The 26967-nt window shown below is 35.5% G+C and overlaps 1 protein-coding gene across 1 annotated transcript in view; it reads right to left on the reverse strand.

Annotated features, from left to right (window-relative positions):
• EVI5 (ecotropic viral integration site 5) overlaps nt 1-26967 on the reverse strand; it is a 173707-nt gene that overhangs the window by 27656 nt on the left and 119084 nt on the right. The window contains exon 19 of the mRNA XM_021689953.1: nt 58-153. Coding sequence (XP_021545628.1) covers nt 58-153 — 96 coding nt within the window. The remainder of the gene's footprint in view (nt 1-57; nt 154-26967) is intronic.

Genomic DNA, 26967 nt, shown 5'->3' on the forward strand with positions numbered 1-26967 from the left:
GTTACAATACAGAGGAAGGAAGAAAGAAATATGTGAAGATCAAAATTCATCACTTACCTCATGATTCAGCTCTGCTATCTGATCTTTCAGTTCCCTAATATACTGGTTAGAATCAGACTTGTTAAGCTGTCCTTGAAGCTTTCCTTCTTCCTTCTGTTTTGTGACAATAAAACAAACCAAAAACAAGAGACAACTTTCACAGCATGTACTCAAATATTTGAAGATATAGGACATCATAAGGGCATATCCTTTAACTGGCTAAATTCTGAACTAATCTGTTCTCCAACTATCTCTGGAAAGTAATTTATAGTAAACTATACTGAATATTTCCAAATAATGCTTAGTGGAAGTTGTTTACAACACATACAACTTATAAAATGTACCTTTTGAGGTAGGTTTTTAAAAAGTAGGTTTTAAAATGTGCTGTAGGTCCTGTAAAATTACCTTGAGAGTAATGGGTTGTACTGTAGAGCACGTTCCAACATGGAGATCTCTATTGCTATCTTTCCATCCCCAGTAAGAAGGGACCCTGGACATCGTCTGGTTTGGCCTTCTAATTGCAGCCAAGTACACGCTCTACTTTCCTTCTATATACCTTCTCCTAACATCCTTGGCAGGAAGAATGAACTAGAACTGCTCCAGTAACAGAATGGGTGGCTCCCCTATAAAGTCAGGGTACCATTCCAACAGAACTGCTCTTCTGCATTAACTGTCCTTCCCACCTGGATTGCATTCTCATATACCCTTCCTCTGTTCTTCAAATCCTATTGCATTAGTCTTACAAGCCCACTCTTTTTGTTTTTCTGTTCTTCTCTTTGTGGCAACCTGCCTTAAAAGTCTTTTCTAGAATATGGCCTGCTGAAGCAGTTTAACTAATAATTGTGTAGAGATAAAAGAACAACTATAGTTCCTACAGGCTTTAAAACATTTCTTATATATTTGAACACATGAATATCACATATAATCACCTAAGTGCAAAGAAGTTCTAATTTAGGGGCACGTGGCGGGCTCAGTCGGTGGAGCATGTGGCTCTTGATCTTGGGGTTGTGAGTTCGAGATGCATGCTGGGTGTGATCGCTTAAAAATAAAACCCTATGTAAAAAATAAAGGGGGGGGGTGCCTGGGCAGCTCAGTCGATTAAGCGTCTGCCTTCGGCTCAGGTCATGATCCCAGGGTCCTGGGATCGAGTCCCACATCGGGCTCCCTGCTCAGCGGGAAGCCTGCTTCTCCCTCTCCCTCTGCCCACTGCTTCCCCAGCTTGTGCTCTCTCTCTCTGTCAAATAAATAAATAAAATCTTAAAAAAAAAAACTGTCTAATTTAACAACTATATTCCAAAGGTTCTAGCCTTCTTAAACATATTCAACAGACACCTTATGATTTTTAGCTATAAGCCTATATTTAAGAAAAAAATTTTTTTCCTGAAAATTTAGTTAGAAATATTGGTTAGAGCCAAAGCAATCCTGAGAAAGAACAAAGCAGGAGGTATCACAATACCAGATTTCGAGATACACTACAAAACTGCAGTGATCAAAACAGTATGTTACTAGCAAAAAAAAAAAAAAAATAGACACATAGATCAATGGAACCCCAGAAATAAACCCATGATTATACAGTCAATTAATCTATGACAAAGGAAGCAAGGATATACAATGGGGGAAAAAACAGTCTCTTCAATAAATGGTGCTGGGAAAACTGTATAGCTACAAGCAAAGGAATGAAACTGAACCACTTTTCTTACACCATACATTAAAAAAATGCTCAAAATGAATTAAAGACCTAAATGGGACACCTGAAACCATAAACATCATAGAAGAGAGCACAGAGAGTAATTTCTCTGACATTGGTTGTAGGAAAATTTTTTCTACATGTTGTCACCTAAGGAAAGGGAAACAAAGGCAAAAATAAGCTGCTGGAACTACACCAAAATAAAGAACTTTCTGCACAGCAAAGGAAATCATCAACAAAACAAAAAAGCAACAAAACAAAAAGGCAACCTCTGAATGGGAGAAGATATTTGCAAATGACATATCCAATAAGGAATTAATATCCAAAAAACCAAATTAATCTAATTAAAAAATGGGGAGAGGACTTGAGTAGACATTTTTGTAAAGAAGACATATAAATGGCCAACAGACATGTGAAGAGATGCTCAACATCACTCATCATCAGGAAAATGCAAATCAAAACCATGTGAGATATCACCTCACACTTGTCAGAATGAGGGCTAGAATCAAAAAGACAAGAAGTAACAAGTGTTGACGAGGATGTGAAGTACAAGGAATCCTCATGACCTGTTGGCGGAATGTAAATTGGTGCAGCTACTGTGGAAAACAGTATGGAGGTTCTTCAAAAAATTAATATTTCCACTACCGGGTATTAACCCAGAGGAAACAAAAACACTAATTCAAAAAGATATATGCACCCCTATGTTTATTGCAGCATTATTTGTAATAGCCAGGAAGGAAGCAACCTAAGTCTCCATCAACAGACGAACAGATAAGGAAGATGTGATTTATACACAATAGATAATTATATATCCATAAAAAAGGATAAGATCATGTCATTTGAGACAACATGGATGGAGGGACCTAGAAGGTATTATGCTAAATGAAATAAGTCAGATTGAGAAAGACAACTACCATGTGATTTCACTTGTAAGTGGAATCTTGAAAAGAAAAAAAAGGAAAAAATGAATAAACACACAAAAAGCAGATTCAGACATGTAAATACAGAGAACAAACTGATGGTTGCTAGAGGGGAAAGGGGTGTGGGTTTGGGCAAAATGTGTGAAGTGGAGAGGGAGATACAGGCTTCCCGTTATGGCATGAATAAATCACAGGAATAAAAAACAGAGCGTAAGGAATATAGCCAATGATACTGTAATAGCAATGTAACGGGACAGACGGTAGCTACATTTGTGGTGAACATAATGTATAAACTTGTCAAATCACTAAGTTGTACAACTAAAACTAATGTGGCATTATGTATCAGTTATATTCAATTAAAAAAAGTAAAAAAGGAGAAATATTAATTCGGCCAGAGAAAGGTAGAACCAAAACAGCAGAGACACTGACTCAGAGTCCTAATCATCTCTGAAGCCTTAGGTATCTGTTTTTTCATTTATGTGAACGAATAAAGTCCCTTTATTATTTAAACCAGTTTAAATATGGGTTTCTGTTACTTGCACCAAAGTAGTAATAGCTAACATGTCTTGAGAACTTACCAGACTTTCTCAATTGAGATTCCCCCAAGTAATTAAGCCCTAACACCAAAGCATCATTGTACGCAATGAATAAACTTCTCTCCTATGCATCTAAATTGGTACTATGTATCGTCCTCAGAAGAATTGAGAAAATAGTTACTCAGACTATTTTCTGTAAGACTTAATTTCTCTTGTGCAACACTGGTAGAGAGAGACTGGGGCTAACAATATGCTAGGAACTGTTCTGTGCCCTTTACATGTAATCATCACAGCAATGCTGTGTAATAGATATTATTATTATTTCTAATTGAGTGAACCAACAATTGCCTAAGAATTACATAAACAGTTGATACATTTTTCTCTCTAGCATTCTAAACATGAGAAACACTGAAACAGGCAAGAATATATGGTGATTTATGCAAAGGACCAAACAAATTAGCTTTCTTGGATTTGTTTAAAATCTCATGTCTTGCTTGCATATTTATTTTAGCCCCATTATTTAAATGGGAATCACAATATAAAAAGAATTGAAGATAAAATGCTACAGCATACTTTCATTTATGGCCCTAAACTAATGACTCATATTATCAATTTATAGTTGTCTAATACTATTTACATGTAATTATGCCTACACCTGATTTTTAATCACTCCCCATGTTAAATATTTCAGAAACTTAGAAAAAGAACAAAAGAATAATATAATAAAGACTAATAAATCCATCACCCAAATTCAGTCTGTTTTATGACTACCTTATTCCATGATTTCCCTTGGTTCTAGACTTATTCCATCTCAGTCCTGTATATTCTCAAAGTAGGAAAAGATTATGTCAAGCAGAAGGGAATAAGTAGTGAGTGAGTCAAGAAGGAAGAAAAGGAAGAATGTGGAAAAGAGAAAAAAAAAGGAGAGAATATTCACTGACATAAAGGAAGCCATTATTTTTATAGAATGTATTTTCCAACTCCCATATGTGACATGAGGAATGGCAGCCACAACTGAGTAGGTAGATATATTTCCAAAGGGGACAAATTTGATGAGAAGCACTCCTTTGGGTTATGTGTTCAGCTGTCCTCTTTGATGGCTTTTGAGTCTAATTTTAGCATCATGCCATATTAATTGCCTTGAAATATTTGATTAAATGGAAAGTGCAATCAACTACTAGGAAGAAATCCTTGTGGATGAGACGGAAAGGCCAGATATTTGTGGTTTGGAATCAGATTTAGAAAAATTACCTTTAAATCTGGTCCCCAGTGAAGGCAAAGTTCTTGAGGATTTTGGATATCCCATAGCAAGAATATCATGCAGGACAAAATAAAATTCTCAGGGTGAATAAAATTACAAAGTCCAAGGTAAGTTCTAATGTTGTGAGACAGAAGTTCAAGAATGCAAAATACTTTAGGTTTGAAAGGCTGTCAAATGACCAATAACCGTAATTAATACCAATTCTTTTTTTTTTTTTAAAGATTTTATTTATTTATTTGAGAGAGAGAGAATGAGAGACAGAGAGCATGAGAGGGGGCAGGGTCAGAGGAAGAAGCAGACTCCCTGCCGAGCAGGGAGCCCGATGCGGGACTCGATCCCGGGACTCCAGGATCATGACCTGAGCCGAAGGCAGTCGCTTAACCAACTGAGCCACCCAGGCGCCCAATACCAATTCTTTCCTATAGGGAAACCTGTATGAAAGAAAAGTTTGGCATGATAAGAATCATTAAATCTGCTTTACAAAAAGTGACTAAGTGACTCCAAAGATCTGTTTCCTCCAAAGGTGGGTCTTAGTAAGGTTTAGCCAAAACTTTTACACCTAGATTTCTTTAGAGGAAAGGCAGTATTTAATAAAAAACAGAGCAACTGAGAAATTTTACAATAAAGAAATGGAATGTTTTAATTTAGGGAGGAAAAAAAAAGATTCCTGAAAGATATTTGTGAAAATCAAAGAAGGCCTCTTAAAGACTTTCTGACTAAAAAAACCCATGTGTTCCTTGAATTTCTATTCATTGTAGAAAAAAGGTAGAATTTCAAAGAGAAAAACTTTATATATTTGATGAAACACAATTGCATATAATTGTTCCTTTATATTTAAATATTACTGTATATAAGCTTAATGTTAGGTTTCTTCTGAAAAGCTGTTACATACAGAAAGTCAAAAGTTTACCAAAAAAAAAAAAAAAAAAATCTGATGCCCATTAAACCATTATTTCTGTAGACACACACAAACACACATATACCCAAGTAACAACTTGTAAGGCACACTGACTAAACTGAGGGCAAAGGAAGGGTAAATAAGCAGCTCTGCACTCTAGCAGTTGACCCCATCCCAGCACAGTTGTCACACATTAGTAGCAAGCATACCAGTGTGATAGACACACCAGTCCGAAAGCTCTGAGTTAGGTATTCTAACAGTCCGCTTTAAGGGAATATAGCTGGTACTTCAAAAACTGGAGTAAACTGAGAGATGTCCTAAATGCTATTTAATAAATTAAAATATATAAATAACATTTTATCTAAAAGTCTGTGGTTTTCATGTTCTGCAAATGGGCTCTCATTTAAATATGCTGATTTGAAGCTCTTTAGGGTCCTCTTTAAAGGTAACTAAATACACATTTACAATGCCAAAAAAATTATCCAGTTAACTATTATATTCTAAAAAGTGGGCAATTTAATTTCACTTCTGATGTTTAAAATTCTTTTTTGCAAAAATTTTTATAGCTTTCTATTTTCAAGCAAGTCCACATGGTTCTTTCTGATAAGCAGGTGGGAAAATGTCAGCTATACTAATAAATTTACCAGGAACCTGGATTTTTCTTGGACGTTTTCTTTTGGTCTACCTGATAACAACAACAGATTGCCAGTTAAGTGGTTTCCTAAGCAAAACTAATTAGGTAAGTGACAAACTTAAAGAGCTCCAACACATCAAGTTTGGTAATTCTGTAATTTCACTGAACAGACCTTAAATGTACAACTTTTCATCTTGTGATAAAAGAAACTTTACATTAAGAGAACATCAAGTAATATTTATAAAAGGCTTAAATTCACTTTCACTCTTGGATCTATCTTTCAGTAATTATTTTAGCAATTACCATCATGACGTCTATAATAATCTAATTCATATTAAAGCCTTAAGCTATAGAGTTCCATGTATGAGTCTCTTAGTCAAGAGGTCATCAAAAACCTAAAGATATGTATGTATGTTTAAGTGATTAGGGATAGAGTATAACAACTTTAACTTACTCTGAAATGTATCAAAAAATAAGATAGCTTGAGTAGTGGATGGATAAGTAACTAAGGAAGCAATGGATAAAAGAAATATATAAAAATACTAATTCCAGGGGCGCCTGGGTGGCTCAGTCATTAGGCGTCTGCCTTTGGCTTGGGTCATGATCCCAGGGTCCTGGGATCGAGCCCCGCATCGGGCTCCCCGCTCTGTGGGAAACCTGCTTCTCCCTCTCCCACTCCCCCTGCTTGTGTTCCCTCTCTCGCTGTGTCTCTGTCAAATAAATAAATAAAATTTTTTAAAAAAAATATTAATTCCAGAATGGAGGTGGTGGATGTTCACTATACAACTCAACTTCCGTATGCTTGAAAATTTTCATTGTAAAACACTGGAAAAAGTCATCAATAAGAAACAGTACATACCTGCCCCTCCCCCCACTAGAAAGCAAGCACTTAGTCCATACTGTAGTTCATTTACATATATGAAGAGGTATTTATCTCCCACAGGTTACTTACTGATTCTTCATCTAAAATCTACCTGTTGCTCTAAGATTAGTACCTTCTTCATATTTTACTAGAATCTTAAGAAACTGAAAAATATTAAAATCAAATTAGTACTTCATTAAAACAATATAATTTTAGACTAGGCTTACAGTTCATCTCTACAGTATTTTAGAGTAGATTTTATGGTTACATCAAGATCTATTTTCTCTCCTTCATTATGTAGTGGTCCTAGGATAGGAATTATCTCCATCCTTAACCCCACAGGTAAGGCCCCGATTGGTAGGGTTGAAGCCAAACAGGATAATCACATCTGTCTGCACTGTAGCTGGTTCGGGTTTTGCTCAAATAGTGTGACTCTCAAAACTTTTACTGGAAATTATGGGTTATAGCTTCTTACTCTGGATATTATGATAAGTAGGTATAAGGCTCATTTGTTAGCCATTTTAACACAATGAGAAAAACCTCCTAAGGATAAAAAATGAGGAGGAGAAGGGCACCTGGGTGGCTCAGTCAGTTGAGTGGCTGACTCTGATTTCAACTCAGGTCACGATCTCAGAGTCCTGAGATCGAGCCCTGCATCTAGCTTTGTGCTCAGCGGGGAGTCTGCTTGAGGATTCTCTCTCTGACCCTACCCCTACTCTCACACACGCACGTTCTCTCTCAAAAATGAATAAACCTTTATTTATTTATTTTAGATTTTTTACTTTTATTTTTAAAAATGAATAAATCTTTTTCAAAAATGACAAGCAGAGCAGAGCCTTCAGAATCATGCCTAATGCAACAAGCTGGAACCCAAATTAAACTTTTCCTGAAATATATCCTACTTCTGGACTTTTCAGGTACCTGAGCCAATAAATCCCCTTTATTATTTAAGCCATAAATAAAATCCAGAATGTAGTTTCCTGTTATCTGCAATAAAAACATCCTATCTAACATATTTTTAAAAATATGGCTAAGCAAGGGCGCCTGGGTGGCTCAGTTGGTTAAGCGACTGCCTTCGGCTCAGGTCATGATCCTGGAGTCCCGGGATCGGGTCCTGCATCGGGCTCCCTCTTTAGCAGGGAGTCTGCTTCTCCCTCTGACCCTCCCCTCTCTCATGCTCTCTATCTCAAATAAATAAATAAAATCTTTAAAAAAAAAATATGGCGGGGTGCCTGGGTGGCTCAGTCATTAAGCGTCTGCCTTTGGCTCAGGTCATGATCCCCGGGTCCTGGGATGGAGCCCCGCATCGGGCTCCCTGCTCAGTGGGAAGCCTGCTTCTCCCTCTTCCATTCCCCCTGCCTGTGTTCCCTCTCTCGCTGTGTCTCTCTCTGTCAAATAAATTAAATCTTTAAAAAAATTTAAAAAAATATGGCTAAGTAAATGAATACAATAATATAAACAACATAACCTAAGAAATGCTTAAAACAGTAATTCTCAAAGATGACTATGGCTGGGAGTTTTGTAAACGCACAGATTAAAGAATCTGTTTCTGACCTAATGAATTCTAATTATCTGTGAATAGGGTTTGAAAATCTGTACACTTTGAAAGCTACACAAGTGGTGGTTCTGATATAGCCAGTATGTAGACCTATACTTGAAAGATACTGGGTTTGTACCACCTTTGAAAATGAACTGTTTTTTAAACACAAATTCAAAAATTTATATGCCAGTTATAAAATACTTTTACCTTTTAAGAATCTCAAATAATATTTTACAAGTCTAGACTCATTATAGAATTTACTTATTTTACACATAAAAAAGGGTTAATATTTCTTTTAACTACCACCACAACGGCAAATGTTGGTAAATGACCGAGACTCATAAACTTATTTACAAATAGTCTCTACATTCCAGAGTGAATATATTTTAAAACAAAGGAAAACTGGTAAGGTTTCTTAAATTAATTTCTTTCAATTCTGCTATCAGTTTCACTTCGTATTATTTCTATGTTAGTTTCAGCTGGTCAGTTCCCTGTCTACAGAGGGTGGTTCATTTTGAACTCAAATCCCTTTCTTGGTTAACCTAGCTCTCAGACAGAAGATATTACTATTTTAAAGCTTAGTAATGTATGATGAGGAACTAAATAATGTTTAGGATCAGAAAAAATCCCATATATATGACCCCTATGACTGAATACTAAGATCACTCTTAAAAGAATAAAGAAAAACCAACGATTTGAGGACCAGCAGAATATTAAAAGTATCAACTTCTATGAGGGGATATGCCAATAAATAAGGGATCCAATTTTCTAAAGTTTTTTTTTAGGTAACAGATTGATACAGTCAAAAAACTATGTTCTCTAATATAACCATAAATGCGTGTAGAGGAATATTTAGTAAAATATTTAGCAAAAAAGAGCACTGTTTGACTACTTGGACTGTTTTTCGTTTATTTTTATTTTTTTTAAGATTTTATTTATTTACTTAACAGACAGACACAGCGAGAGAGGGACCACAAGCAGGGGGAGTGGTAGAGGGAGAAGCCCGCTTCCCGCTGAGCAGAGAGCCTTTTGCATGGCTCCATCCCAGGACCCTGGGATCATGACCTGAGCTGGAGGCAGATGCTTAACGACTGCACCACCCAGGCGCCCCCTACTTGGACTGTTTTTTAATGACCTTAGGTATACACATTCATCTGTTTTATCCCTGCAACCACTGGGAGCTGTAATCCAGGAAAGGAGGAGGTAGAGATGGAATGTGCCCAAGATGTGTCACATATTCTGTTGATTGGAAAATCAGTACATGCTATAGTCAGCGGGGAAAAAGTGAATATTTATTTGTGCAATGTGTATACAGTCACAGTAGGAAGTGGACATTTTAATCCGAAATATCATCACCTACATCTACTGTACTCCAACATACTCTTTAAAAAGTTGAATAATTAAATGTGCTGGTGCATCGAGCTAGAAGAATTAAGTAAAAATGTGAAACGTTTTTTCTATAGCTCTAAGCAGCATGTTTTTCATGTGTCATATTGCAACAAAACTGAGATGAGTATGATGTTAACTTGCCTTGAACAACTAACTGTTCAGAAGAAAAAGTAGCGTATAATATTAAAAAATATTGTGGAGGTGAGAGAAGAGGAGGCAGGGGCTCAGGTTTGTTTAAACTACAAATTAAGCCTCAATTTTTAAGTGAAATTATAATAGGTATGTCTAAGAGTCCATTCGTGTTTATTTCTTTATCTATGTTTTTAATGCTGGTTATAACTTACCCTATCTTGCCACAGGAAGGACACTTCCTTAGAGACAGGAAGATAGCAGATTTTAAAAGCTGTGTTTCAAGCCACTGGCTTTTTAATACTCTGTGCGACCGGATAATTTGCTTAGAAGTTTTTGGGTTTTCTTAGAGAGAATTTAACCAGTTAATACCCAGTTAATGTACTAGATGCATATTTGAGGTAGTTGAAAACACAAAACATAAAAGCACCTAGTCTATTATTTACATCCTGCTAAAGTTGCTTCTAGCTTTTCAGTTTTCAGAATTTTCAGATCTACAGAGGAGTTGAAATAGTACGATACCCTTATACCCTTCAGCTATATTCACTGATTACTATTTTGCCACATTTGCTTTCATTCTTTCTCTTTATATGTATAGATATCTTCTGAACCATTTGAATGTAAAATGCAGATATGACATTTCACTACTATATATTTCAGCATGCATTTCCTAAGAAAAAGGAAATGTCCCACATAACTAAATGCCATTATCACACTTAAAGTAATAGTTTAGGGCGCCTGGGTGGCTCAGTAGTTAAGTGTCTGCCTTCAGCTCAGGTCATGATCCCAGCGTCCTGGGATCGAGTCCCACATCGGGCTCCCTGCTTGGCGGGAAGCCTGCTTCTCCCTCTCCCACTCTCCTTGCTTGTGTTCCTGCTCTCGCTATCTCTGTCTCTGTCAAATAAATAAATAATACCTTTTTTTAAAAAAAAGTAATAGTTTAATTCCACAGTATCATTGAATATGTAGCTCTTTAAATTCCCTTAAAAGGGCCCCAAATGGATTATTACTGTCCAGAATCAAACCAAGGTTTATGGTTACATTTGGTTACTATAGCTCTTTACCCTCTTTTAATCTGTAATAGTCCCTCTGCTTTTTTTATCATGACTTAGTATTTTTAAGAGTCCAAGTCTAGAGACTGTATTATGCAAGGTAAAATACAAAAATTTCCCATTCCAACAAAACTCCAAGTACAGTTCTGTTTTTATTCCTTTTTTTCAAACCAAATAGGCAGCAGGATAAAACTAATATAGTGTATATTTAATGGCTGGTTAAGGGAGGAAGCATAGACGACAAGGGCACAGAAACTTAAATATCTGAAGCCAAAGACTAATATACAGGAACAGCACTAGAAGACTGCATTTTATATATTATACCAGTAAACACTTATTATATTATTTATAGATATTTGATAAAAAAGAAACATAATAAATATTAGTAGTTATATTTTTTGCCTCTTATTAAGAGACTAACCTGTGAGTTTAACTCTTCAATCCCTATGAGATCCAAAGAACTCTCTCCATACTTCACATCACTTTATTTTTTTTTTAAAGATTTTATTTATTTGAGAGTGAGAGACAGAGATAGCGAGAGAGAACATGAGTGGGAAGGAGAGGGAGAAGCAGGCTCCCCACTGAGCAGAGGGCCCGATGCGGGGCTTGATCCCAGGACCCTGAGATCATGACCCAAGCCGAAGGCAGACACCCAACGACTGAGCCACCCAGGTGCCCCCACATCACTTTAAATACACAAAAGCCCTTTAGCTTTTTTGTCTCTGTGAAAATATTCTATGTCGTAGGTAGATGACTTTAAATTCTGGGAAAAGCACAGGGTTAGTCACAAAGAAATCACTAAGAAAGAGAGGACTTGTCATAAAAGGAAAGCATCAAACAGCCACTTAGTAAGCTTCACCTTGCTCAGTGAGACAGTGCTCACAGCTGGAGAATACTGTAGCTGAAAAAAATGTGATTCATCTTCTGGATGGCTGGAACTGTCATATTTTAATATCCTCATATTCCATGTCATGAGGGTTTATCATCTCAGTGAAAGATTCATCTCTGCTTTTGTTTCTTCGCTTTGTGTTTTGTTTTTGTTTTTAATACCACAAAGTTAAATACCAAATAGGTGCTCTTGTGCAGTATAATGCAGCTTTTATCTTGCTCTTTTGCTTATGAGGAAAGGATATATGATGATATCCTGTTCACTAATGATAAACACTGGGAGTGTTTTCATCAGTGAGATGATACTGAGACTTGGGATACTGAGACTTTTGAAGAATTAGTTTCAAAAAGCCTTTCTAAATCTAAGCAAACATTATTTCATCTTCTTGCCTGTCATTCTACGACCCAGCATTGTTATTTCTCGAGATCCTCTTCTGTTAGCTTAAAGACCATTATGCTCTAGACCTATTATTTTCATACTCTGGATTCTCATCACCACTTCTTTCTCTTAGCAGGATTTTCCCCAGATTGATAAATTAATAAGCTGTCCTCTTTTTTGGCATGGCCCCTGTACCTGTGCATTATCCTCACAGGTGGCTTGACCTAAGTGTGGCCTAGATCCAACAGCACTAGAGGACTAAACAGACTCAGTAGCTAACTTATCAAGGATCACATGGAAAAAGCCAGGGGTAGAAATCAGGTTTCACTCTTACTTCCATATTTGTGAGACAAACCACAGCAGGATATGTGTTAGAATTGTTTTTCTAAAAATTGTGTATTTTATGTTTGATTCATGTATCTTTTCCTGGACCCTCCATAAAGAGTGATAGTAAGCCAAAGTTGGGGAGTACAATCCTTAGCTGTCAAAGTTTGTCATGTCTTCCTTAGCATCAGATGACTAGACAGCTTCCTATATATTCATCTCACTGATAAAACATGCTCTTCTCTCATTTTTTCCCCCAAATTTATTTAAATTCCAGTTAGTTAACATATAGTGCTATACTGGCTTCAGGTGTATAATTTATGAAATGATTCATCACTTACATATAACACCCAGTGCTCATCATAACAAGAGCCCTCCTTAATGCCCATCACCCATTTAACCCATCCCCAACCTACCTTCCTCCATCAACCCTGTTTGTTCTCTATCATTAAGAGTCTCATGGTTTGCTTCCCTCTTTTTCCTTCCCATATGTTCATCCATTTTGTTTCTTAAATTCTACGTATGAGTAAAATCATATGGTATTTGTCTTTCTCTGACTTATTTCACTTAGCATAATACACTTTAGCTTCATCTACGTTGTTGCAAATGGCAAGATTTTTCTTTTTTGATGGCTGAGTAATATTTCATTGTATTCACAGTGACTATTGTTAGATATGAATTTAGTGCCATTGTTAATGCTGGTGTTTCTGGTGATGTTCTCTGTTCCTTTCTAGTTTTTATTGCTTTTGGTCTTTTTTTTCCCCAAAGAGTCCCCTTTAATATTTCTTGCAGGGCTGGTTTAGTGGTCATGAACTGCTTTAGTTTTTGTTTGTCTGGGAAAGTCTTTATCTCTTTCTATTCTGAATGACAGCCTTGCTGGATAGAGTATTCTTGACTACATATTTCTTTTCTCATTTGTTTAAAAGAAACATAAAGAGCTGACTTAGTCAACAAGAAGTTTTATCAACTTATTAGATTATTATAGTCCTGGAATTTGATAGGGAGCCAGCCATTTTTATCAAGTATAGGAGAAGGCCAGCATGAAAAACCAAATTATAATTATTTATCAATTCAGTAACTCCTTCCCATATGAAGTCAAGGGAGAACAAGGTATAAAATCAAAGACAGCCCATATAAAGATAGTATCAATAATATTTTATACATTTGAGATTATTAAGTCATACTATAAAATTAATTTCCTCTCAACAATTTCAACGAGATGGTTTGGCCTGGCTGTGAATAATAGTTATTGAGTCATTTTTTCCCCTGCATATGCTCCTCCATCAAACATTCATCACCTTTAGCTTATGATTTGGAGTTCACCTGTTATATAGAGGAATTTAAAGGCCTGAGGGGAAAAAAGTAGAGAAAAACAATTTTAATGATCAATGTTAACATCCTGGAATACATATAGCCAGCTTTTTTTAAAAAGGGAAATAACTGTGTCTGTAAAATTATACATGTTTACCTTAAATAATTCACACAAAATATAAAGATGAATATTAAATCTTGAATTTTAGCTGAAATTGATAGAAAATACAAGGAACATGAGTCAGGTTTCTATCTAAATCTGTATACCTTGAATTGCAATCCTAATTGCCCAAATAAATGCCCAAACATGAGGCTACTGAGCTAGTATGACTGAGGGACTGATTTTAATTTTGTTTAATTTAAATCAATTTAAATTTAAAGCACCATTATGTGGCTAGTGCCTATCTTACCGGAGTGCAGCATAGACACTGCTCCATTGGTTTCTGGCATTGACTATGCTGTGAGAAATCTGGACAAGAAGTCTTAATCTGCCCATACAACTTTGTGCATAATCTGCTTTAAGTGTTTATGCAGTATTCTGTGTCAAATTTTCCTAGAACACAGGGTATTCTTTTGATTTGTATATTTGGATCTTCCTGAATTTTAAGGACTACTTCTTATTTATATATTTTTTTAGTTGAAGTGTAATTAGCAAACAGTGTTATATTAGTTTCAGGTGTATAATACAGTGATTCAACAAGTCTATATATTACTCAGTGCTCATGAAGTTAATCCTCTTTATTTCATCCATTCCCCCACCTATCTCCCCACTGGTAACTACCAGTTTGCTCTCTGTATTTAAGTCTGGGTTTTTTGGTCTCTTTTTTCTTTCTTTGGTTTATTTATTTATTTACATAATCTCTACACCCAACATAGGGCTTGAATTTATGACCCCAAGATCAAGGGTTGCACACTCTTCTGACTGAGCCAGCCAGGTGCCCCTGTTTTGCTCTTAAATTCCTCATATGCGGGCGCCTGGGTGACTCAGTTGGTTAAGCGACTGCCTTTGGCTCAGGTCATGATCCTGGAGTCCCTGGATCGAGTCCCGCATCGGGCTCCCTGCTCGGCAGGGAGTCTGCTTCTCCCTCTGACCCTACCCCCTCTCATATACTCGCTCTCTCTCATTCTCTCTCTCTCAAATAAATAAAATCTTAAAAAAAAATTCCACATATGCAAGAAATCATGTGGTATATATACCCAATAGAATATTAGTCATAAAAAAAGAATGAGAGCCTGCCGTTTACAACGACACAATGGACCTAAAGAGTATAACGCTAAATGAAATAAGTCGGTCAAGGAAAAACAAGTACCACGATTTTACTCATATGTGGAATTGTTCATATTTTTGAATATATCTTCTTTCCATTTGTTGTGGGACACCAGTTATCTTTAGTGTTAGATTACCTATCTTTCATCCATACCTGCTAGCAAATACTTGTTTTACATTCTTAATCCCTGCATTCACTATGACCATCTCAAGCTTTTCTTCTATGCCAATATTCCACTTTTCAGCATTGTTTACTGAATAGACTATTCTTTTGTTGTTTCTGCAATGATGTACTGGGTTTCAATTTGTTTCCTTAGCAGTACAATCTTAATTCTTACCTCATTTTTTTAAATCATTTTATCTTTTGATTTCTTAATTTTATTGAATTCATGTTTGTTTTATAGTGAGAAGCAATTGTAATTCCTTTCTTATCCTTGATTTACCTTTCTTCTTAGCTAGGATCTTTTTTGAATGGTATTTCTTTCTCTTTCTCCACTATAATAATATAAACCAAGTTGCCTTGCCATTTCTTCTCTTCATAGCTAGGTGAGTGCCCAGATATTCCTAATGCTTTAAGAATATGGGTTACTTATTAACTCCCCTTCCACCATATTTAAAATCTATTTTCCTTGCCCTCCAAGCTCAAGTTTGTTCTGACTTTTCTATAGCCTGAGGGATAGCAAAGGGAAGGGAAGAACCTGGCTAAACAAGGGCTCTGTTTATTCTTCGAAGATTTTATTAAATATCTGTATTACCTAACTGGGGGGATATATGTCAAAACCTGGGTTTAGGATTCATATAGTTCCCCAGATTCAGTGTGTTGTCCCCAAGGTCTTCACTTAAGTTAAAATTCAGATGTTCACTTTTTAATCTCTTTGACTAGGTTTTTCCTTCCAGAAATTTTTTCAATTCTTCAGTCAGAAAATACTCATTTTCTTTCTCTCCACATTTGGGATATGATGAATTGATTCCTCTGGAGATTTTGCTGACTTACCTATATAGCTTGGTGAGTAGGATAGGAGAAGGAGACAGTTGAGGTTAGAAGCCAAGCCCTGCTAGGCCTCTTTGCTCTAGTCTAGTCTATTTCTTTCCTTAGCTGTCATGTTTAAAGTTTATCGCACTAAGTTTTGGTCCTTTTCCTCTCAGGCTTCTTTTAGTAGAAAAGTATTTGCCTTTAAAAAAAAAAAAAAACCCTATTATTTACTATTTTGTTAGATGGTTGGATAGGAAATTATAGGATCAATTTCAATCTACTTCTGTGGCAGCATTTATTTAAATAAATTAAATCTTTACATATACAGTCCTTAGAACATTCTACTACCTCTTATGGCATAGAATATCAAACTCCCTTATACATGACTGTTTTCTGCCCCCTAAAATTCATCCTGCAATTATTTTTTGAGTATCTGTTATATGCCAGCCAAAAGGCATACTGCAGTAAATAAGATAAACAGGTTCTAATATATTCTATGTAGGAGTGAATTAATTCTTTTTTTTTTAATCTTTTTTTTTTTAAAGATTTTATTTATTTATTTGAGACAGAATGAGAGAGAGAGAGAGCTCATGAGAGGGGGGAGGGTCAGAGGGAGAAGCAGGCTCCCCGCCGAGCAGGGAGCCCGATGCGGGACTCAATCCCGGGACTCCAGGATCATGACCTGAGCTGAAGGCAGTCGCTTAACTGACTGAGCCACCCAGGCGCCCCAGGAGTGAATTAATTCTTAAGGTGAAGATAATTAAAGGCCCTGACAAGAGTCATAAATAATATAAAACATGATCATAAAATAGAGAGTAACAGTGTGAGGGGCCAATTTTACAAAGGTGGTCAGGGAAAATCTCTATGAGTGGGTGACTTCTAAGTTGAGATAAAAATGATGAGACGGTATCTCAATGTGGTTTGAATTTTGAGACACCACCTTACACCAGTTAGAATGGCAAAAATTGACAAGGCAAGAAACAACAAATGTTGGAGAGGTTGTGGAGAAAGAGGAACCCTCTTACACTGTTGATGGGGATGCAAGTTGGTACAGCCACTTTGGAAAACAGTGTGGAGGTGCCTCAAAAAATTAAAAACAGAGCTACCCTATGACCCAGCAATTGCACTCCTGGGTATTTACCCCAAAGACACAGATGTAGTGAAAAGAAGGGCCATATGCACCCCAATGTTCATAGCAGCAATGTCCGCAATAGCCAAACTGTGGAAGAGCCGAGATGCCCTTCAACAGACGAATGGATAAAGAAGATGTGGTCCATATATACAATGGAATATTACTCAGCCATCAGAAAGGATGAATACCCAACTTTCACATCAACATGGATGGGACTGGAGGAGATTATGCTAAGTGAAATAAGTCAAGCAGAGAAAGTCAATTATCATATGGTTTCATTTATTTGTGGAACATAAGGAATAGCATGGAGGACATTAGGAGAAGGAAGGGCAAAATGAAGGGGGGGGGAATCGGAGGGAGAGATGAACCAGGAGAGACTATGGACTCTGAGAAACAAACTGAGGGTTCTAGAGGGGAGAGGGGTGGGGGGATGGGTTAGCCGGGTGATGGGTATTAAGGAGGGCACGTACTGCATGGAGCACTGGGTGTTATATGAAGAAAACAATGAACCGTGTATCACTACATCAAAAACTAATGATGTATTGTATGGTGACTAACATAATAAAATAAAATTAAGAAAAAAAATGATGAGAAGGAACCACCAGGGGAAGCTCAGGGAGCATAGTGTTCCAAATGTAGGGTAGAGCAAGAGCAAAAGCCTTAAATTAGGAATGAATAACCTTGGTTCAAGAAATGAAAAGAAGGATGGTGCTGCTAGAGCATAACACGTGAAGTGGAGTGTGATGATAATGTAGTCAGAAAAGTAGGCAAGAGCCAGAAAACTCAGGGACTTCAAGGCCACAGAATAAGCGTGGCACTTTTGCTAGATGGACCAAGTTGTCTTTGTGGCTATTTTCCTATGACTATTTGGAAGTTCTAAATCTTATCTCCATTCTAGCAATGATTACCTTAAAAGCTATTTAAATGTATATTCATTTAAAAAATTACAATAGTAATAATATAAGTTCATATAGTGTAAAAGTGAATTCCTGCCCCTTACTCTTTTGCACCAAGCCCTTTACTCTCCCCAGAGGGAACATTGTCAACAGCTTTGATAGATATGACAGCAGACATTCTAATGTATTTAAATATATGTAAAACAAGTAATACACACACATACACTTTTAAAAACACACACATGGAATTATGATCTACATTCTGTCTATAATTTGCTTTTCTCATTTAATATGTCTTGCAGATCTTTATTCTTTCTTAAAGATAGAGACTATTCCAAGTATGATTTACTGTGGCTTAACAATTCTACTATTGATGAGTAGTTACCAATATTTCTAAATAATAAAAATGATGTTGGATTTAGGCATCCATCTTAAGAAGTATCACAAAGAACACAAAATAAGTCTAAAATGGAAGGAAATAGTAAAAACAAGAACAGCAATAAAACAGAAAAAAAAGTGGCTTATCATTAAATTTGCATTTGCTTATTAGTATTCTCCTGGCCAGTGGTATCAGAAGTATTGGCTACTGGAAGTACTATTGCTTCTTCCTCTCTTGAAATGTTCTACAGATGTTTAATATACCACCCAATTCTCAACTGAAACTTAGAGTTATTATATTTTTATAGCTTTAGAATAGGAAATCAGTACTTAATATAGTTTAACATTTTAAGCCTCACATATTAAAACTTAAAACATGGTTTACAAATAGACATCACACCCTTAAAGGAAATAACAGAAACAATTAGTAATCTCTCTATGCTCTCTTCATAGAGATTTCAAAATAAATCTAAGGTTATACATAGGATGTGGGTTTTTCACTGGGAGTAGTATTACAGAAAGTTTGTGGTATTAGAAGGGTCATGACACAATGCAGGTTGCTTAGTCTCAAATGCAAGTGTAAAGCTTACATTTTAAAAATATTTTAAATTACACTCACAGATGAAAAATGTAACACAAAGAGTGACTATGGTAAAGATATATCCAAGCTCTCTTTCTCTCCTTTGTAAAAGTTAAACTATTTCAGAGACCATAAGAAGGCAATATCTTGACTGTTTTTAAGGTTAAATAATACTTTTTTTTCAAGGCTATATTATGAAACTATGTTCAACGGTCACAGAAGCAACCATATTAACTTGCAGCAGGGGGACAATTTTTAAGCCCTAATTTGGTATTTTCAATGCATATATTAAAGCAAAATGTATTAAGCAAATTATAACTGCATATGAAATTACTATAGTAGAAGAAAACCCAATGATTTGAGTAAATCCCTGACAGTTGATAAGTAATCACTGTGATTAATCAACATAACCTTACTGAAACATCAATAGCAACCACTAAGCTTTAGTAAGTTATTACTGATTTGTACTTTGCCCTAAGAAAAATTAATCATAATAGTAAATGTGGTAAATGGTAGCCTCTCTGTGACTTCAAGGTGACTCATTTGACAGATCTAAAAACAAATCATACTCATATCATGTACCATTCTAAGTTTCTAAAATAGTTTCCTGTAATTTAAAGTCATGGACAAAAAGGTTTGAATATTTTTTAAAGTTTAGTTAACTAGGAAAAAAGTACATATAAATACTTTTAAGAAAATAATAAGGTAATCTGAAAAGTATGGAAGGGAGAAAATAAATTAAAAAATATTTTAATGCTAAGACTGATTTAATTCCATTTGAGAAGAGAAATAGGCACACAAATACACAAACATTTTAAAGTGATTTTTCTCATAGGACCAACTACATGCCCACATGAAAAATCAGCATTTGCACAAGGTCCAAAAGCTAGAAAATATTTCTTTAAATCATAGTTTAATTAGAAACAAAGCAATTTTGTGACAAATACTTAAATTTGTATAATTCCAGGGGTCCCTAAAAACCATGAAATTACATAAACTATTTTTTACAATAGACTTTTTATAGAACAGCTTTGGATTTACAGAAAAAATGAGAAGACAGAGAGTTCCCATATACCTCTTGCACTCAATTTCTCCTATTAATAACATATTCCATTAGTATGGTAAATTTGTTACAATTAATGAATTAATATTGATACCTTATTACTAACCGAAGTCTAAAGTTAATTCAAATTTCCTTAGTTTTTTTGTTTGTTTTAAGCTAATGTCCTTCTTCTGTCCCAGGATCCTATGTAGACTACCATATTACATTACATTCTGCTATCACGTCTCCTTAGGTTCCTCTTGGCTGTGATACTTTCTCAGACTTTACTTGTTTTTGATGAGTTCTGAGGAGCGCTGGTTAAGTATTTTGTAGGATGCCCCACCATCAAAAATTGTCAGATATTTCTTCTCATGTTAAGATTGGGGTTTAAGGGTTACTGGAAAACTACAGAACTACCACTTTCATCACACCATAGTACATACTATCAATATGATTGATAACTACTGATTGACCTTGATTATCTGTATGAGGCAGTGTTTGTCAAGTTTCTCCACAGTAAAGTTACTCTTTTCTTTCCTGCCCTTTCCATACTGTACCCTTGGAGGGAAGTCATTGTGCAGAGTCCATACTTATGGAAAAGGACTTCTTCCTCTCCTCAGGAATAGAATATCTACAATTATTTGAAATTCTTCTGCATAGAGATTTATCTCTTCTTCCCCACTTATTAGTTTATTTAATCATTATTTATATCAGTGAACTCATGGGTATTTATTTTATACCGTGAGTTAAAATCTACTATGACTTTAAACATTTTTTCCTCATTTGTTCTACCTTTGGCCATCAGGAACTCTTTCTGTTGGTTCTTCTGCCCCTTTAATGTAGGGCTTTGTTTTGTTTTTAAGCCCTTCCTTTCTCTAGTATTAGAAGGTGTCTGGGCTCATCTTTGTCCTTACTATATTTCCTATCCCAGTTGTGGAATCAGTTATTTCTCTGAGGAGCCTTGGTTTCCTTCATTAGAGAATGGTATGAGAAACCAAGATGTACATGCTAGGTGTACATCAATTAACTTTTATTAACACCAAGAGATTGCTGATATTATGGTATTTAAGGGTCTAATCCTCCTTCACTAATTCTTCAGATGCTACTATGAGCTCATCTTGGGTATCTGAATGATATTCTTCATTTCTAAATACAGCAATACCTTAAAAACCTCTAGGTACCTAATTTCTTTATATTTAACTGCATACTAAATTTGGATACCAAAGAATCTAAGCACTTAAGTAAATAAAGTTTTCACTGAATTTTATCATCCTTAATGACTACATAGCAAGCTGAATAAAATATCTTACATACCTAACTTCTTCTGTTGAGAACTACTGTTAAAACTAGATAAAATTACAGAGTAGCCATTTTTTAAATTTAAAAATGCTTAAAATTTTGAGAAAATCATTTAAGAAAAATGAAAAATACTTTAATATTTGAGTAAGTTGCTCAAAACGGAAACCATTGTACTTCAAGGGGGAAAAAAAATCTTCCAAAAAGAAGTTTGTTAGCCAAGAGTTGGCATATAAACTACCACCTGTTGTGAAACTATTAACAAATTAGCTCAGGAAATTGAAAAGCACAAACTGATCACAAAGCTTTATGATAAACTCCATTATTTAGTAATGTCACTGCAATTTAACATTATTATAAAACATGTATTTTAAAGTTCAGTGATAAAGATTTTATCACTTCCTCTCCATCTCTGCCAAAATGGCATACTGATCTGGGCACACTGATTTAAACCTAACTCACTCATTTTAGGTCAGAACAGAATTTTGAGTGGGTGTTTCTTAAGCCAAGAGTGGTTGGGGTATTGCCCATCTGAGGCATCCCTAGAGGTTATTTGCTGGGCAAACTAACGAAAGTGGGTAAATGTTACTGGGTACCAGGAAAAGAAAAAAAAGTTGGATTTGAGTAGAACTACCCTGTTATAAATTAAAAATTTTCCATTACTTATAACAAAGCAGCATTAATTTTATAGATGTGCTTGACCCACAGAAGTTTTTAATATGGTTATGACAAATTAATATGCTTATCTTTATAATAACCAAAATACAAACTTAATTCCAGGTTAAATATCAGAGAGCTTGAGTTTAATTCCCACCTATTTTCTTCAATCACCTGAGCAAAAATTAACTTTTCTGTGTTTTGTTCCACCACCAGCAAAGTAGAGCAAGTTTTATTTAGTGTGAATATAAAAATAAAGCCCTGGACTAATAAATAACATTTGGATCAATAGAATAAAGGTGGAAAATTCCACTAAGAGGAGGAAATACTTTTTAACCACCATTTCCTCCCTCCTAAATACTATGAATTACTCTTAAAAGCATTTTTTTTTCCTGAATCAAGTTCAATTAAATTTTTTTAATAGGTTAAATGTCTACTAATTGATCACTCCTATGCTCAAAACCCTCTAATGACTTTCCATTTTACTCAGACAAAGGCCAAAGTTCTTAGGCCCTACATAATCTGCCCTATTTACCTCACAGACTTCCTCTACTTCCCCTCTTACTTCACACAGGGACTCTACTCAGACAAGCTCCTGGCCTTAGGCTCTTTGCCCTTACTAGTTCCTTAGCAGAGAATTCTTTCCCCAAATCTGCATGACTTACAAATGCTTTCTCACTTAATACCAACAATTCTAAAGCAGAAAACTTTCAGATCCTTAGTTCTGAATGAATAAATAAAAAGATAGGTTAAGTAACTTGTCAAAGATACTTAGGAAGTAGTTTGACTTCAAGATCTTAAATTCTTAACAAATACAGTATCTCTAGCAATTATAAGAAAACAAAAAGACAAAAAGTTGTGACCACAGAGTCATTTAGGATTTAAAATTCTCTTGCTCTTAATAATAATTAAATTTCTTGAAGCTTTTTATTGTGATCAGGTTCTACCATATTTAATTTTGCAGCTACTTAAACAACGAAGCCAGAAAATCAGCTAGTAAAGTATATGGGCTGATAGGAAGAAAAAAACAAAAATTCTCCCTTAAAAGGTAACAACTTGCATCACCTCAGATGTAACTGAAGCCACTGACACCAACAATAAACATACATGAATTTTCAGAGTTTTAAATTCTATTCAACAACCTTTCAAAGAAGAGACCCGCATTCAGTCACTCTTTATGTAAGATGATAAATGCATTTAGACAGAGTCTGAAATCATTCTATCATCCTCATCAGTGACCTAATGATAAAAAGTGTATGCAAATTGATGCATTTGTGAATACAGTGATAATCTCTGAATTTTAAAAATTTGAATACTCAAAGTATATACAGTAAAAATCACTTGCAGAAACAGCAGATGAGCGAATTATTGTATTAATTTAACATCTAATACAAATAATTGAGCGATGATTATGTACCAAGCATTATATACCAAGCGCTGAGGAATACAGCAATTGAATGTCTGGCCAAAAATTCCTCTCACTGAGCTTCCACTATGGTGGAGAATGTGGACAACAAGAATAACAAGAAATGTATATTTTATGGCAAGAAATAATTGTTTTGATCAAACGTGAAGTGGCAGAAGAGCATAGTGATTTGAATAGTAGTATTATTTTGGATAGAAATTTGGCCAAAGGAGCTTTATCTAATAAAATCATAAAGATCTGAATGAAATGAAAGGATTATATAGTATTTAAAATTCATAATGGCAACTCTGAATGGTCAAAAGATATTAAAATGATATACACGGTATAATTTTTATATTTAATGAAACCTTAAGAGTTTAACCTCTTAATTTTATAGGTGTATATCTGCTCGAGACAAGCATTATAATAGAATGGTGACTAAAATCCATCTGTAAAGTGGCATTCTCTTTGAGAAGGAGGAAACCTAGCTAATAACTTTCTCAAACAGTTCTAAGAAAATGGCTAAAATTTGAAAATTGCTACATTTACAAAAGGCTAAATTCACTATGAGACACTGATATAAAACAGCTCCTCCAAAGACAAGGGGGAAAAGCATTATTATAAAAATCTTAAGTATATTACAGATGCAGATATCTCAAATAATAACATAGGGAAAGATTATAAACTTTAAATCAGACCAAACGTTTCAAGATGACTAAAGAATCTTTGAAATCAAATTTAATAAACTTTAGTCTCACAAGTGTATCTACCACTGAATGCTAGTGTTTATAAAAATGAGTATTTGTTCATCTAATGTATTTCCTTATCTAAATATGACACTTATAAAAGTATACTTTTCATAAATACTTTAAAAAGCAGGTCTTAATTATATCAATAGATTACATAATAACATGATTTATTAAATGAAGAGTTTGAGAAAAATTGGTTTATAGGAAAAAAATTTATTCAAAAGAGAGTAACATTAATTGGAAGAGTTGATCTGAAGAGATTGAAGTACAAAATATTTGACAGAGTTCTCCCCCTAGTGGAACTTGCAAAGGATCTAAAATATTTTCATAACTAAGAATAACCTAAAATGTATTATTCTTATAACTGAGAAAGGAGTTTCAGATTTTAGCAAGAGATCTATTATGGATCTATTCTGGATCTGCATGTAATAAGTAAATGAATGAAAGCTGAATCATCAAGATGTTTACTGAAAACACATTTACTAAATGTATTAATAGCAAGCTAGCCAAGCACAACTCAGCAAGAACAAATACTTTAAAAGCAGAGGACTAGGGGGTACAGAGAAACACAATTTAGGAAGACACAGTGGCTTGTAGAATGGTACAGAATTTTGAGAGAATGTGAAAATTCTGAAAAGTGTGTGTGTGTGTGGGTAAGGGGTAGGGAGGGAGGATGAGGAGATAATGCTGAGAGATGAGATGGGAAATGCAGGTTTGGGCAACAATGAAAAGGTAAGCATTTTATGCTAAGGAATTTTGATATGATTTGCTAGTAAAAGGCAGTCAGTAAAAGTTTTTATTTTTCAGAAAGCTAACTCGGATAGCTCTCTGGAAGAGCTGAGGCTGGAGAAGAGAGAACTGACTAGGAAGTTACTGCAATAGTTCAGGTAAGGCTGGGGACAGAAGAATTCTGGGAATGGCCCAGGGAACAGAAAGGCTAAGAGAGATTAAAAGAAAAGTTTCTGAAATTAAAATTACCTTTGATTTAGTTTTAGATTTATTCAGGACTTTTCTCTTTTGAAGTCCCAACCTGTGCCCAACTGAGGAGTTGGGCAAGATACTTCAGTCTTTATGAGTTATTAAAAATTATCTGAAAGCAAAACTACAAGAGTAGGTGAGAAGGTAAAATGCTGGTAATGTTAACTAGCAAAAGCACTTTGTAAAAGAATTTGGTATTATCTAGTAAAGTTGAAAGTTTACATACTCTCTCTATATAGCCTTGATGTAGAGGGTTAAGAAAGGCTTAAGTGAAGTTCCTACTAGGTTGAACAATCCATTAAGAGATGATACCACTGATCAAGACTAGAGATACAGGGGCACCTGGGTGGCTCAGATGGTTAAGCGTCTGCCTTCAGCTCAGGTCATGATCCCAGCGTCCTGGGATCGAGCCCCGCATCGGGCTCCCTGCTCAACGGGGAGCCTGCTTCTCCCTCTCCCTCTGCCTCTCTCCCTGCTCATGCTCTCTCTCTCTCTGTGTCTCAAATGAATAAATAAAATCTTTAAAAAAAAAAAAAAAGACTAGAGATACAAAAAGAAAAAAAAATTTGGATGAAATAGGAACACATAATTTTATTTTAAATATTTTTTATTTGATACAGAGAGAGACGGGGAGAGCCGGAGAGAGCAAGCACAAGCAGGGGGAACAGCAAGCAGGGAAGAAGCAGACGTCCCGCTGAGCAAGGAGCCCGATGTGGGGCTCGATCCCAAGACCCTGGGATCATGACCTGAGCCGAAGGCAGACACTTAACTGACTGAGCCACCCAGGCGCCCCTAGGAACACATAATTTTAAACATGTTGAATTTGAAGTGCCTGTGAAACTTCAGGTGGAGTGGTTTACTGTCCATTAAAACTACTGGTCTACTCATCAAAAGACACAGTAAGTTTAAAAACAACAAAAGTCAGAGTGGAAAGAGGTATGTGTAAAACATAACATCAATAAATAAAGAACTACACATCCAAAGAAAAAGAAAAAACCTAATAGAAAAATACATACAAAGAGACTTTAGCAGACCTTTACAAAAGAGGAAATCCAAATGGCCAGCCTCATTAGTAATCAGCAAATGGAAATTAAAACCACACTGAAGTATCACTGCATACCCACCAGAATGGCACAAGTTAAAACATCTGACACCACTAAGTGTTGAGGAGGCTATGGAACAAGCAAGAACTTTCATATGCTGCTCTTGGGAGTTTAAACTGGTACAAGCACTTTGGAAAATAAAGTTGAAGATTTGCATGCTCTATGACACAAACATTCCACGCTAGAGAAACATGTACACGTGGTCAGTATAGTGCACAAGATTGCTCATAAACACAGCACTGTTCAAAACAGTCCCAATCCACAAACTCCCAAATGACCAATAATATTAGAGTGGATAGATACATTGTGATATATTCATAAAATGGAATATGTACAACAATAAAAATGATTACTCTTACTAAAATAACGTTGAACAAAAGAGAGACAAAGATATTCAAGAATGCTCTATTCAAAGTTCAGAAACAGGGAAAACTAAACTGTACAGATCAGAGAGGCAAACGAAGACGACACAATTATAAGGAAAAGCAAAGGAATGACTACCACAAAACTCAGGACAAGGGAGTCAGGTGTGATTGGGTAGACTTCTGGGTACAGGCACATTCTGTATCTTGACCTGAGCCATGATTATATGGGTAATGTGTTTACCCATATTATAATGTAGCTCTGTTATTATGAACTTCTTGGTATATTGTGCTAATAAT

This window comes from Neomonachus schauinslandi, chromosome 4 (genome assembly GCF_002201575.2).
Source record: "Neomonachus schauinslandi chromosome 4, ASM220157v2, whole genome shotgun sequence".
Lineage (NCBI taxonomy): Eukaryota > Metazoa > Chordata > Mammalia > Carnivora > Phocidae > Neomonachus > Neomonachus schauinslandi.